We start from the raw sequence: 15,488 nt of genomic DNA, 5'->3' as shown, positions 1-15,488 counted from the left end.
GTTAAAATCAACAGAAGAATTGAAAACGTCCTGGGGAGTATGCATGCTACAGTTAAGTATATGAACATTGTGCGTATTCCCAAGTCATTGACGAATGCTCTACGGCAAAGAATAAAATATATCTGCACACACATGAATGAAGTAATGATGGTTAAAATCAACAGAAGAATTGAAAACGTCCTGGGGATATAAGAATATGAACATTGTGCGTATTCCCAAGTCATTGAAAACGAATAAATATATCTGCACACACATGAATGAAGTAATGATGTTATGTGGATATAAGAATGATGGAAAAACGAAAAGCTCCTCAGAGTATTGGGAGGCTGGATGCTTAAGGGGTTGTTCACAAAGTTCTTCTCAAGTGATGATCACTCAAAGTATGAATCAGAGATATTGGATACCTTGGCACAGCAAGAAGAAGAACTAAGGGCAATCCGTGGAGCAATAAGAAACTTAGCCACAAAGTATGATATCCTTAAGAATGTCACAATGATGCTTCACAATCAGCTACAAGAAGTAGAAAGGGTTGAAATAATGATAATGGTGTTGACAACAATCTCAGAACAGATAAACAAATGGATCAGGGGAATACAGGCTGGTATGACCGGAAAGATTAACACCAGACTTGTTATCAATCAATGATGTAGGGAAGATCTTGGATATGGTAAAAGAAAGGAATCATGATGGATCAATCAGTCTAGTTGAAAGTGAGAGTATTGGGCATTTTTACTCTCTGCCTGTGCAACTGGAAAGAACGGCAAACGGATTAGATGTGGCGGTTCGATTACCTTATATTACAAAGATAATCTATACGAGTTATATAAGTATAGGGAACTCCTGATGGCAATAGAAGAAGGATTTTGGATGTCATATCGATCACCAATAGGAAAATATTTAGTGATTGATGACATAAAGGGTATTTATAAGGAAATGGAAACAGATGAATTAGTGGATTGTATTCATATTGAAGATATTCGTCTGTGTCCACATTTAAGGTTGTTCAGAATTGGACAAAATGGTTGTTTGCCTGCATTGATTCATGGTAACTTTAAATTGGCTAAGGGATTATGTGACATAATGTTACATAAATCGGATGACGTGTTTGTGTCGCAAATCAACGATGGAAATATATTCGTGGATTTGCAGAAGACACAAAGGATCAAAGCGTCATGTACAAGTGGTTCTGGTAGGACGAAAAAACGTCGAGAAGCACTTGGTTCCGGACAATGGATGACTGCATTGCAGAATGATTGCAATGTGAGGATTGGTGACTACTTGATTGGAGAAATACCAGTGACAAGTAAGATCAAAGTAAGGGTCGTGGAAATGATGATTCTGGATGAGGTGGAAGATGTTATTGTGGATTTAAACCTCCATGAAAGCTGGGTTTATGGTAATGGATAATCGAGCCTCAAGGACAAGCTACAATTATTGACGGAACCTCAGACAGCAATATCTATAGACAAGTTGAGGATAATGGCAAGAACTGCCAGGGTTGAAGAGAATCGTTTTTGGATATACCGTATAGTGGTTATTGAAACTTTACTATCATTATATTTTCAGGATTCTTTGTGACGTTGCTCTGTAAGGTACGTGCTAGAAGAGCTGTACAGGAGTGAGTTGAATCCTGAAGGGCCGTATATCAAGAAACAAGGACGAGGTCGTCTTTTCCTCAAGGAGGGAGCATCTGTAGTATCACCAACGGGATGTATTATGTATGATGATGTGAATGATAGTTGTTATTGTATATATATATTTATTAGATTTAAGCTATCATGAGTTATTGTTATTTGATATTATGTTTGATAATGAATGATGTGTTTACAGCTTTATTGCTGAGTTGTGTGTCTGGATATGATACACGTATGGTGAGTAATCATTAAGGCCAATCATCACATGCTGGGAGCATGTGATGAGGTGAATTGGAAAGTTCTAGAACAACTAGAATATATATATATATATATTCTAGAATATATATAGAAATTTTGTCAACACTTTAAAGTTTTAAAATGCTGCATATTCAGATCTTGTATAAGTTTCTTCTGGTTCTGATAAGGACATATTCAGTTTCCTGAAATTCGATGGATATTTGTATGCTCCATAAACTGGAGAATAGCCAGAAATGAACAAGGGGATTACAATATACTATGCCAAAAGTGTTACCAATCTACTTGAAGACAAAAAAGAATCATGTCGGAGTTAATTTTTTTTATTACGTTAGAGAATCAAAGCTTAGATTTTAAGTTTGGACCATATAATGCATAGAGTATTGTTTTTCTTCCACGAATGTCCATCTCGATTATTAAATAACTCCCTTTAGTGATTGACTCTCATTATGGTCATTATTATTATTATTTAGTTTATGGATATATAAATCATAATTTGGAATGTAGAATTAAATAAAAACTTGGTTTTCATTTCATATCTATAAATACAAAAAAGTCAGAAAACTATAGTTAGACCTAAGACAAAACATATATAAACTAACTAATTTTCAAATTAAATTTAAATTGTCAAAATTTCAGATATATATTTGGTTTATTTTTATTTTCTATTTTTTAGTAAAATTAACAGATGTTCCTATTATTTTGTGTAGCTTTAATTAATATTTTATATAAACTTATATAATATATTTGATTTACAACCGTTCAACATAGGGTGGCCAGTTCGAAGACCGCGAGAGAAGGTGGCAAGAAGACTTTTGATGCAACTATGTTAAGACCTTCGCTAACATAATCTTACGTGATATAATATAAATATCAACATGTAAATAGGAAGCATGTGTAAATATGTAAATATACATTAAATAAAGAGTCTGTCTTTCCACAGTGTTTGAAGTGTGTTTATTGATATCAATTAAAACACAGCACTACGACTCTACAATTGAGATGTACTTTTCTCACACACAACTTACAACTAGATCTTAGATATTAACTAACATTTATCATATTAATAAAAATAGGCTGAAACGCATGACACTCCTGAAGTTGAACAAAAATATTATCAGATATATAAATATATATCTAACTACATGTATTAATAATATATATACATATATAACACATTAAAATATCCTCCTCTTTTTTCGATAATTATGTTTGATTGACGAAACATGATCTGCTTTGTTTCCGGCTCAATTCCATTTGAGGGCCTTTTGTTACTTCCTTTTTATCCTCTTCTCTTTAAATAAGTATGAAAACTCATTTATCGAGTTGTTTTTTACATTTTTGATACAAATCTGATCATTTTGCCAATAGTATGCCGTCTTATTGAAACATAAATTTAAATTTGTACTTTCTTTCCCATCTTCGTTATTGGTAATTTCTTTGAGTGTGTATGGCCGTAATTTATAATATAATCATAGATAAAAATAACATTACTACCCGGTATTTTAAACCAAAAAAAAAAAAATTACTGAAGGCGTTCTTCCTGACAATATCAAAAATGTTTGGAAATAGAGTAATATAGCAATATGGCTAACTCAAGTGAAGCTTGTGTTTGATAACATCATTTTATCACTCAGGGCCAAATTGATTTTATCTAGTCACAAGTCCAAGAAAAAATCCTTTCTTTATTGCTCTGGAGGCTTTTAATAACACCTAAATAGGTCCACCCCTAAATATCAATGCCTATAACAAAACACCCAGGACGTTCCTTTTTACTAATACTAATACCAGAACGTAATATACATAGACGAAAAAACAAACATGATATTGGGAAAGGATATGTTATTGAAAAACTTGATACTTCATCAAAAAAATATTTATTAATAAAAATGAATGAGTAAAATATGAATATTTATAAATAAAAAAAAGGTATTATCACTCTTTGATTGACATAAATATTATAATCTACAAAAAAATTGAGGCCATAAGACCTTTTTTTTAGCTAAAATTAAATTTTCTACGTAATATCTTGCAAGTACAATTATTTAAATACTTTCTTTTTCCATTATATCCAGATAAATTTGTTAAAAAATAAATGGAAATTTTTTGAGTATAAAAGTTGTTTACAAAAACTGGAAAATTATATCTAACAACAAGAACTTCATCCCCCTATTGCGGTGAGTTAAAAATAAAAACTTGATTTTTATAAAGTGTATTATATAATTATTAACGATAAATTACTATGACATTAAAAAAAATTTTGTTAGAATACATAATTTCTATGAAAAATATTCATTTAAAAATTTAATTTGCTGCAGGTAATCAAGTAAAAGTTGAAATAAGTTTATCATATCCCTACTCATTTTGGACACTACTTTATAACGCGTTGTAGAAATAATTTACAAAACTACAGAGGGAGGAATGAGTGAATCCTTTACCGTTGCTAGGTAAATGTGTTGATATCCATCATTTTAACCAATAATATAATCAAAATTAGTGTATTCTAAATTGAACTTTTTTCTAGGGAAAAGTGATAAAAAAATAAAATTAACTTTGATCTAAATATGAAAATTGTATCATTTCAGTGGAATTGAAGAATCGAAAACTTTTGGAAGGGTTATGACTGTGAATTCAACAATCCCTTTTGAAAATATCTACTTGAGATATACCATTGGTAGTTTTTATAGCTTTTGGGGTACAACTGAAGATTTGACAGTGTTTAACGTGACAATAACTGACGTCAAAGGGAAAAGTACTATTTGGGAGCTTGAAAACCCAAGTCAAAAAATAACAAGTGGAACTGAAGAAAAATTGAAGAAAATATAAAAATGATTTGTATTTTCCATATATTCCTATATTTTAATTTTGGAATATTATTGCATTCTAGTGTTGATTTGTAAAGCACATTCAAAAATTACATTTTCAGGGACATTAAATAAATAATTATGTTTTTCATTTTAGTATTTGTCATTGATTTATTTTTATTTGGGTTTAAAACCAATAAATATTTTCCTACAAGCTGGGGGTTGTCTTTTTTTTTTTTTTTTTTTATGGGTACAATTTAAAAACATAGAAATTACTAAATATTTTCACTATTTCAAAATTTAAAAAAAAACCGGGTATTTTCGTTACAAAATTGATACTTTGTACGTTACTTTCACGCAGAGCTGTTCACTCGATTCCCACTTGATTCTAAAATACTTACAACTCGTAGCTTAATTAAATTGCATATATTGTTGATGTATGTATATACAAGTTTAGAAAAGAATTATATACTGATATACAGAATGAGGAGTAGCAAGGGTGTATGAAATAATGGGAAAAAAGGATCAGCTTTAGCAAGAACTACTAGAGAAAGTAAATGAAGAGATAGAATAGAGCCAGCTACTATGTGAAAACACATCCGCGTAAATGATCGATGACTGCAGTTTTTTACTTTTATTCTACTCCACTGAAGAATGGAGGTGAGAAATGGGAATAGTTAGAACTGTTTGGAAATACATTTCATTCCTGGTCATTTAGATGGATAAATGGATTTCCATCCACCCATCTTTCCCGTTCCTATGAGTTTATATATTTCTATTTTGAATATCCTAGCCATACACCTTCTGATTCTTTCTTCAACCTCATTTTCTGTTCAATTTATATATTTAACCTCATAAATATTTTCACTTGAATGCAAAGTAAGGCAGCTGCTCACTTTTGATAGGTTCACTAAGGATTGCCGTTTCCGCAAATAATAATTTTTTTTAAATGTTGGGAAGATAGTGTATGCTTATAACTGTCCTTCTTTTACAGATACCTCAAACTAGATATAGTACCTTTCTTATGCTCAAAGTGCCGCAACTACCTCTCAACTCCTAAAACGTCATCAAGGCCAACTCAAGCTACGCCCACGTACAGTAGAGCTCAACAGTTCAACGACCTACAACAGCATCTGGAATTTGAACTCTTTATTGAGGAGTCAGTTCTCTCTGTGGAAGAACTTGGTGACAAATTGACCAAGGAGACACTCCCATCAGAAATCATTCTCGTCCCAAAAAAAGTGTTGCCCTTTTGAAGCTATTCCTCGATGAGAAATTGGGCCCACAAGTAGTAGGCAGCATCCAGTCTGAGACAGATATGTTTTTCAAAATGTACCGCTCTGGTGTTTTGATTGACAAAAAGGCATTTTCACACATCACCTCAGAAGGCAAGGTGTACACTGTGGTTCAAGCCATCAATTTGGCTTCCTTTCTGGGATCAAAAGACGAATGGAATCAAATAGAGACATGGAAGACATATCCTGAAAGCAGAGAAAAAGATTTGCATTCTGAGTCTTGTCAAATTCTCAGGCAAATAAGATATTTGTGAATAATTAGATTCTTTATTTAGGTATTACTTATTTTTACAATATAATAATATCATTACAATATTTGGCTTTTTTAAATTTTCAGATATGACTACTTCAGAAATTAATGCTATGCTGGATGAATACCTTGTGTAAAGCTGAGCTCATTTTGACTAACTGGCAAGTATATGACCTTCAGGAACTAGCTTCTAAGGGAGAAAGTAATGCTTTTACATTTTTGCCGGGTATATTGGGGTTTCTTTGAAGAAGAAGATCAGCTGAATATCCTGCCAAGAGTTGATGGTCATTAGAGACACATCTCCGGACTAAATAACCTTCGATAGCCCAACCAATCAGCATGCAGATCTAAAAGATTTCATCGATATAATGAGCAGAGGGGGGTTGTCGACTCCATCCGACCTTGCCTACCTTTCCCGTTTTTATGCTCACTCCATGTTCTCTTACATCACAGCTACTCCTGAAGAGAAAGACAGTTTACTTAGACCGTTCCTATCGGTCCTTTATCTAAAGGATTAAAGGAAAGAGCAGAGAGACAATAATCATCAACAAGACCATAAACACAAGAGAAATTTTATAATTTTGACGTCCCTAAGAAGGCTTTTTGATTTGATCAGATTATAGTTAGTGATATTATTAGTAATTCGTGGACGACTTTTTAGTAGGGAATTCCTTTCAAATAAAGGGTGATTCAAAAAGAGCGGTTTTTGGATTGTATAAATAAAACACATCAAATGTTATATTACGGTCAAAACTTTATTATAAACCGAAAAAACAATCCTATATAATAATTTGTATAAAATAATCCCCCCCCTTCATATGTTGGCAGCAACTGGCCTTTAAATGGTCCATTCTTTTCGCCAATTTTCGATGACGCATTTCAGCATTGTGACTGGAATCTCAGGAATAACTTGCTAAATATTTGCTTCCAATGCTTCAATCGTCGCTGGTTTATCCAACTAGACTTTTTCTTTTACGTAGCCCCAAAGAAAAAAGTCCAAAGGTGTGATATCAAAAAATATTTACTGGAAAAAACCGCTCGTTTTGAATCACCCTTTATGAATGAGAAACGCTTGTTTAGCAAGTAAAATCCACTATTTGCTATATATATCAATTTTCTTGTTTATCGGAAATAGTTACTGGCTCTCATCCTCGTTTTTATCGTAATTTTCAAAGACTTTTAACCTTCTCAATATGTCACATTTCGGTAGAGCTCACATTATTTAAAATCAAGATCTTTCCAGAGAATTTAAATATAGTCCATTCAGGAATTACTCATTCACACGTAGTGACGGATAATTTTCTTATGTGATATCTTCCATTATTCTATAAATTCTATAATAGGTTTAAGTTTTGTAAAAAGCTGTGTTAAATACCACTGGTATTATTATAAGTTAAGTTATTTTTGTTTATGGATATATAGATCATAATTTGGAATGTAGAATTAAATAAAAACTTGGTTTTCATTTAATATCTATAAATACAAAAAAGTCAGAAAACTATAGTTAGACCTAAGACAAAAAAATATATAAACTAACTAATTTTCAATTTATATTTAAATTGTCGAAATTTCAGATATATATATTTGGTTTATTTTTATTTTCTATTTTTTAGTAAAATTAACAGATGTTCCTATTATTCTGTGTAGCTTTAATTAATCTTTTATATAAACTTATATAATATATATATATTATATAAGTTTATATAAACTTATATAATACATTTTATTTACAACAGTTCAACATAGGGGGGCCAGTTCGGAGACCACAAGAGAAGGTGGCAAGAAGACTTTTGATGCAACTATATTAAGACCTTTGCTAACATAAGCTACTATATACTTACGTGATATAATATAAATATCAACATGTAAATAGGAAGCATGTGTAAATATGTAAATATACATTAAATAAAGAGTCAGTCTTTTCACAGTGTTTGAAGTGTGTTTATTGATAACAATTAAAACACAGCACTACGACTCTACAATTGAGATGTACTTTTCTCATACACAACTTACAATTAATACTAATACCAGAACGTAATATACATAGACGAAAAAACAAACATGATATTGGGAAAGGATATGTTATTGTAAAACTTGATACTTCATCAAAAAAATATTTATTAATAAAAATGAATGAGTAAAATATGAATAAAATTTATAAATAAAAATGAATGAGTAAAATATGAATATTTATAAATAAAAATGAATGAGTAAAATATGAATATTTATAAATAAAAATGAATGAGTAAAATATGAATATTTATAAATAAAAAAAGGTATTATCACCCTTTGATTGACATAAATATTATAATCTACAAATATTGAGGCCATAAGAACTTTTTTTAGCTAAAATCAAATTTTCTACATAATATCTTGCAAGTACAATTATTTAAATACTTTCTTTTTCCATTATATCTAGATAAATTTGTTAAAAAATAAATCGAAATTTTTTGAGTATAAAAGTTTTTATACGAATAATACCTATTATTGTAATATTATCCATGATTTTATAATTTCAGTTGAAATAAAATAGCTATTTGGAACAATCAAACCATTTTGAAAAGACTAGGCTTATGTTAATTGATATTTTTTTTCTAACTCAACAACTGTTTAATTGCTATAAAGTTAAAAATACTCAAAATTTAAATTGCCTAAATTCGCAAACTTGATACAAAAATATAATAGTAATTACTGATGTACAAATTTTGTATCAATTGTGTAACAAAAAACTAAAGACTATTTCAAGGGGTTTTAAATTAATTTAAAAATAAAATTTGGAAATTACATCAGTCTCATTTATTTTTCCTAGCCTGATTGGTCCATACACATGTACTCACGAGTTAGGGTAGTCATTACCGAGCAGTATATTTATTTTTGGAAAGCATAAGAAACGATACATGCAAAATGATAGGGTTTCCTTGTCCTGAAGGTTTTAGACCATTTCATCTTGGACAAAAAGGCTGTTTTGAGGCATCAAAGTCTTTTCCGCTAGGACTCAATACTCCTCGCAATGCAACTGGAAAATTATATCTAACAACAAGAACTTCATCCCCCTATTGCGGTGAGTTAAAAATAAAAACTTGATTTTTATAAAGTGTATTATATAATTATTAACGATAAATTACTATGACATTAAAAAAATGTTTTGTTAGAATACATAATTTCTATGAAAATATTCATTCTAAAAAATATTCATTTAAAAATTTGCTGCAGGTAATCAAGTAAAAGTTGAAATAAGTTTATCATATCCCTACTCATTTTGGACACTACTTTATAAACGCGTTGTAGAAATAATTTACAAAACTACAGAGGGAGGAATGAGTGAATCCTTTACCGTTGCTAGGTAAATGTGTTGATATCCATCATTTTAACCAATAATATAATCAAAATTAGTGTATTCTAAATTGAACTTTTTTCTAGGGAAAAGTGATAAAAAAATAAAATTAACTTTGATCTAAATATAGGGCCAAATTGATTTTCTTGTCACAAGTCCAAGAAAAAATCCTTTCTTTATTGCTCTGGAGGCTTTTAATAGCACCTAAATAGGTCCACCCCTAAATATCAATGCATATAACAAAACCCCTGGGACGTTCCTTTTTACTAATACTAATACCAGAACATAATATACATAGACGAAAAAACAAACATGATATTGGGAAAGGATATGTTATTGTAAAACTTGATACTTCATCAAAAAAATATTTATTAATAAAAATGAATGAGTAAAATATGAATATTTATAAATAAAAATGAATGAGTAAAATATGAATATTTATAAATAAAAATCACAATTTTGGTCTTGATCCTTATTTTTGCCGCTTCACGAAAAACAATTGCAAAATTTAATATTTATCTGTCTAATAGTTCAATATACTAACGAAATATTTGTGGTCATGCTCTCAATTTCAAACAACTTCAATTGACATTATCTTAAAAATATAAATATTATTTTTTCTCACCTATGAATTCTCATTTGCATCTGTTTAGCTCTATTTAGAATTCAAAATTGTAAATTCTATTTTTTGTGAATATTACTTTTGTTTAAATATTGAAGCAAACAAGCCGCTTTAAATTGAAAAATAAATATTCATTTTATTGACTGAGTAATAAAATAACTAATCATGATACTTATTATTAGATTGGTATGGATCTATAGGATTATTTTAACCATTGGTATGTACTTCATTTTTGAGTTATTGGTTCTACAAATATTATAGAACTATAAAAATAATAAGTTGAAAATCTTGATTATAAATTGGTCTATTTATTTTTCAATAGCTGAGACGAAAGAAAGGAATAATTTGAATCTAAATGGGAGTTATGGTAGTAAGTATATTTGAAATTATAATTATATATCTATTATTTAGTAATTCTTTTATTCATAAAAATCATTGCATTAATAAGTCATTCGAACAAAAATAATTTAAATACACAAATTCTATTGAATTTTGTAAAATTTCTGTCTTGTTTAAGTCTTATTTAAAAATTGTAAATATGTGTTCTGATTATTATTCCATGAGACATTTTAACAAATATAAAGATTATATATGCAGTAGTAGTTGTAATAATTCTCTTTAGAAATGAAATATTGAATACTTAACTTAATCCAACTTTTTAGTAATAATAAGTCATAAACAAAACAATGATAGAATAGTATAATATACCATTCAAAAACTATCGAATAAGTAAGAAGAAAGAAATTTAAATCATTTCAATCTTTCTTTAATTGGTATGACGTAGTTGCACTAATTAAGGATAAGTATTTTTTTTAATTTACAATATTTTATGAAACCTTATTTTATTTTGTTTCTTACTTCTAAATTCATGGTTATGAAGATTTATATATACATACCTAAATATAACTTTAGTATTTTTATCTTTTTGATAGCTTTTCAATGATTTATTATATGTACTTGTTCACTTTAAATCTAATCCGATTTAAAAAATATATTCAAATTTTCATGAGCGTCAAAAATTCGGATTCGAAGTTACGACATTTGCAAGATTTTTTAAATATTTTTAATATATAACAAATGCTAATTCAGACCTCCATTTTAGTCGAAAAGTTTCATAGCAAAGCTAACAATCGGTAAGTCAGACAGTTATTATACAGAATTGCACAAAAATTTACATATCAATTTATATTTTTGTTAATTAATCGACTTTTCTCTATAAAATAATTTTTTTCTATTGAATAAAGATAAATTATGTTTTTATAATGGGTTAAAAACAAAACCAAAAAAATGGGGCATGTGTAAGAAAATTTTGCAGTTAATTTTTATATTTGAATAAAAAACAAGAAATTGATTTATAAAAACTTGTATTGTTGCTACAACATACTTAAATATAACTTTTGTTTATAGACATGGAGCAATAGGCTCATAGGATATGACAATTTAAAATTTGATATACATTTTCAAAAATAAATGTATCTATATTAAGGAATCAATGATTTGATTAAAAAATTGATTGAGAGTTTGCATTAAAAAGTTGCTTAATTTTGAGAGAATGGTTTGAAAATATTTGAGTGATTTGATGTGAAATAGGCTCAGCTCATAGTTATACCTACAATTAATATCTGAGGCACAACCTATCCATATATTCTAATTGTTGTTAATATACTTGGATTTTGAATAAATTATAACTTTAACTCGTAATTATATACAAAATATATATGTTTCTGATCAAAAATGTGAAATTCAAGGTAATGATTGGATAATTAATAAATATATTCAGCTTTTTAGTATATTTAATTATTTTTTTTTAAATAAAAATATTTATGTTTAACTGGTACAATGCGCATGGAAAAAGGTTTGATGTAAAAAAATATATCATTCGAAATATAATTATAAGATACTTATATTTTTTGCGGGATTAATAATTTTTGAGTAATTAGCCCATTTATAAAAATTAATTATTTTTCTATAAATTTTAATTTTTTTATTGTCTTCTATGTACATTTAGTCGAATGGAATGTAAAAGTGACTTAGGAAATGTAGTACCTATTACTTTTCTTAAGATTACAAGCTGTCCTCAAAGTAAAGAAATGATTGATTTAAGAATGAAACTTTACACACGTAAACACCCTCAAATTCCACAAGTTTTTAAATATTCCCAGGGAAGTTCAATACGATATTCAAATTATGATGCTTCAAAACTTACAAAAACAATTGTACATGGATTTATGGGTAATTGTGAGTTACCATGGGTAGTTGATATGAGAGATGCTCTTCTGAAGATAGTAAGAGATATAATATAATTTATAACAAATTAATAAAATACAAATATGTAGTCGGATATTAATGTGTTCTGTGCTGACTGGAAGCAAGGGTCGCAGTTTCCAAATTATTCTCAAGCAGCAGCAAACACACAAATAGTTGGATTAATGATTGCAAAATTCTTTAATGCTGTCAGTGGAGTTGTTGGATCTATTGGACCGAAGCTTCATTTAATTGGTTTCAGTCTTGGAGCACAAGTGTGTGGATATGTAGGATCTAAGATTCCAAACTGTAGTCGGATCTCAGGTTGGCTAATTTTATTTATTGTTTTCAGAATTATAAAACATTTATCAAATAAAGGATTGGATCCTGCTGGACCTGTTTTTAGAGATCTAGAGGTAGAATTTAGATTGGATAAAAGTGATGCAGATTTTGTTGATGTCATTCATACAAATAGTGCTTATTATTTGAGCGAAGGGTTTGGTCTTTCGGATGTTTGTGGCCATGTGGATTTTTATCCTTTTGGTGGGAAGAATCAAATGCCTTGTAAAAGTGTGTTTCAAGAAGCTTTTTGTAAGTTTGACTGAGTTGAAAATATAAATTTATAGCAAAATATATTAAATTAAAATAGTGTGGAAAGATATTGGTTGTAGTCATAGCCGTGCTGTGCGTTTGTATATTGAAAGTATTAAGAATAAAGATTGTAAAATGGTAGGTTTCCCTTGTGTTGGAGGATATAATACTTTTCTTTTAAAAGGGGAATGCTTCGACACCTCAAAAGCATTTCCTCTTGGGCTGAACACTCCTCGTAATGCAAATGGAGAATTGTATTTAACTACAAGAATTGTGGCTCCATTCTGTGGTAAGTTTACCAGAGATTCATGTATTATATGATGATTTTACATTTAGATATAGATGAATTTCAGCATAAAATAATATTTTTAAGGTATTCAGCTCAAAGTAAACATATCGGTGGATATTCCATACTCTTTCCTTGGAAAACATTATAGTCGTGAATTGAAGATTACATTTTATGGCGACCAAGGAGAAGTTGAAACCTTTACTATTTCCAAGTTAGTTTTTTAATTACATAAAATATTTCTTTTGATTATCTGGAAAATATGTTATATTTATCATCTAGAAATATTAATTTTAACTAATAAAGTACTGATGATTAGATTCAATCATATATTTTTTCAACTCAATGAACAACACAACACAACCAGGAGAAATTATTTTCTTGAACTCAGTGTGCATAAGTTCATGCTTTGGTGATTCCTAGATATATATTTTATGCAAATGATTCCTGGGTCAGATGAAGTAAATGTAGTACCATAATGTTCATTAATACTTAATTAATACAACTCCATCTGACAAATTAAAGGAACATTTAAAAAAAAATAGTTCTAAAAATGATGACTGTTTTTATTTATATTGCAGAGGATTTACGTCGAGTGGGAATTATTACAAAATTTTCACTTTAGATGGTAACATTGGGTTAAAGGATGTATTTTTAGAATATGCAATTGTAAGCATCCATAGTTCCTTTGGTACAATGGAACGTTTAAAAGTTGATGGCTTGACAATAACAGATGCTAATGGACCATCTTCGCATTGGCGACTTAATACTGGTGATGGTTGTATTAAAAGTGGAAGATCAGAAAGATTAGTTTTGGATAAGAAGAAAGTTTTAACTTAATTGATAATACAAATGGACACATTTTTTCGAAAAATCAAAAGGTTTTTTAAAGTAATTTAAGTAAGGTATAATGTGTTAATTACAAAAGTCCATTTATCAATTATTATTGTATCATGTAGGGTTCTTGATAGTTTTTGATTCCTTTTATTGTTATTTTTAAATATTGTAACAAAGTTTAAGAAAAAATATTTCAGCATACATTTATTTAATGCAAATTTTGTCTTAATTTGAAATATGCTTATGAATATTCATTAAATTTCAAGTATTTTGTGTTGATTTAATAACAATTCTTTGCTTTCTGTATAAATTTAGATTTAAATTGTTTTTTTAAATGTTTTTGTTTCGTAGTTATTTAAAATAAATATTCAAAACTCCCACTGTCCCATATTTTATTCTAGTTCTTCAAATAGTTTCTCAATATTCGTTTTTCCATGACTGCGTTGGATATTATTCATCATTCTTGCTGAGCAAATTACTTGTATAAAAGTTTTTATGCGTAGTCGTTAATCGTACATACAATGTCTGTATATGGATTGCAACATACTTTTTGTAAAGAACAACATCATAGACTGTATTCCTTTACGCTACAGTCTCTTGTCAACTCAACCAGAGATTCGACTCACATGGAATTCCCCTTTGCCAAGGCCTGTGTACTTTTTATCCTGAGTACTTTTAATATACTCTTTTCAAAAAAGGATTTAGATATTTCATAGTTGTCGTCAGCTGAATTCAAAGTCGTACATTTGTTTAATATAGTAACTGAATTTGTTGCAACCGACTTTGGCTGTATTTAACTTTATCTTATTTAATAATAACAATACTAATTCCAACAAATTAATAATACCAATCCTAAGATATATATTTTGGATATGCTGATGGGCAAAAGTATAACAATTAGTTACAACTTATGAGCGACGTAAGTTGATTCCCTCTCACGTATAAATGTAGATTTGCTAAGTACTCAATCTTCTCTTTGAATAAGTGAATAAGAGAAAAGTCATTTAGTTCCCATATAATGTGATCGTGATTAATCTGATGACCCCGCCACTTGTCTTGTTCATTATTGGGCACATGTGATCGAAACAGTCTGGATTTCAGAAATGGGCCTTCATCTTATTAAAGACGTGATTACAGTATTAATTGAGTTGGCTATAACTTTTTTCTACGAAATACTGACTCTGGATTACTCAAAGTACTGTAAGTACACTAAACACAGCTTTTCATGAACCTTTTGATGACCTTTTATACATAGATGGTTCACCATATATTGTTCAATAAGAAAACTACACAAGGGGTTGCTTTTCTCTAAAAAAATATAAATTAAATCAAATAC

At 29.1% G+C, this 15,488-nt stretch overlaps 1 protein-coding gene and 3 long non-coding RNA genes across 4 annotated transcripts; all 4 read left to right on the top strand.

Moving 5' to 3' along the window:
• Nucleotides 1-314: 314 nt before the first annotated feature.
• LOC139906545 (uncharacterized) lies at nucleotides 315-1,776 on the top strand. The gene is made up of 2 exons (XR_011782153.1): nucleotides 315-919; nucleotides 999-1,776. It is a non-coding gene; the product is annotated as an uncharacterized lncRNA (long non-coding RNA).
• A 2,243-nt stretch (nucleotides 1,777-4,019) lies between these two features.
• LOC139906544 (uncharacterized) lies at nucleotides 4,020-4,844 on the top strand. The gene is made up of 3 exons (XR_011782152.1): nucleotides 4,020-4,066; nucleotides 4,208-4,336; nucleotides 4,475-4,844. It is a non-coding gene; the product is annotated as an uncharacterized lncRNA (long non-coding RNA).
• A 4,240-nt stretch (nucleotides 4,845-9,084) lies between these two features.
• Nucleotides 9,085-9,700, top strand: LOC139906543 (uncharacterized). Its single transcript, XR_011782151.1, has 3 exons — nucleotides 9,085-9,299; nucleotides 9,452-9,581; nucleotides 9,659-9,700. It is a non-coding gene; the product is annotated as an uncharacterized lncRNA (long non-coding RNA).
• Nucleotides 9,701-10,276: 576 nt separating this feature from the next.
• Nucleotides 10,277-14,172, top strand: LOC121126367 (inactive pancreatic lipase-related protein 1). The gene is made up of 9 exons (XM_040721692.2): nucleotides 10,277-10,411; nucleotides 10,517-10,564; nucleotides 11,297-11,327; nucleotides 12,203-12,479; nucleotides 12,531-12,762; nucleotides 12,817-13,029; nucleotides 13,088-13,318; nucleotides 13,403-13,529; nucleotides 13,897-14,172. Exons 1-9 carry the CDS (start codon nucleotides 10,360-10,362, stop codon nucleotides 14,153-14,155), a joined length of 1,470 nt encoding a protein of 489 aa, XP_040577626.1. The 5' UTR covers nucleotides 10,277-10,359; the 3' UTR covers nucleotides 14,156-14,172.
• The last annotated feature ends 1,316 nt before the right edge of the window (nucleotides 14,173-15,488 follow it).

The sequence above is a fragment of the Lepeophtheirus salmonis genome, chromosome 11, assembly GCF_016086655.4.
Source record: "Lepeophtheirus salmonis chromosome 11, UVic_Lsal_1.4, whole genome shotgun sequence".
Taxonomy (NCBI): Eukaryota; Metazoa; Arthropoda; class Copepoda; order Siphonostomatoida; family Caligidae; genus Lepeophtheirus; species Lepeophtheirus salmonis.
Note: the sequence above shows the minus strand (reverse complement) of the source record. Positions and strands in the feature narration are given on the sequence as shown.

Excerpts from the sequence above, each read along its gene's own strand:
- LOC121126367 (XM_040721692.2), top strand. The coding sequence starts at position 10,360 with ATGATACTTATTATTAGATTGGTATGGATCTATAGGATTATTTTAACC. Across the intron at positions 10,412-10,516 it reads TAGGATTATTTTAACCATTG|CTGAGACGAAAGAAAGGAAT; the intron begins GTATGTACTTCA and ends ATTTTTCAATAG. Across the intron at positions 12,763-12,816 it reads AAACTGTAGTCGGATCTCAG|GATTGGATCCTGCTGGACCT; the intron begins GTTGGCTAATTT and ends TATCAAATAAAG.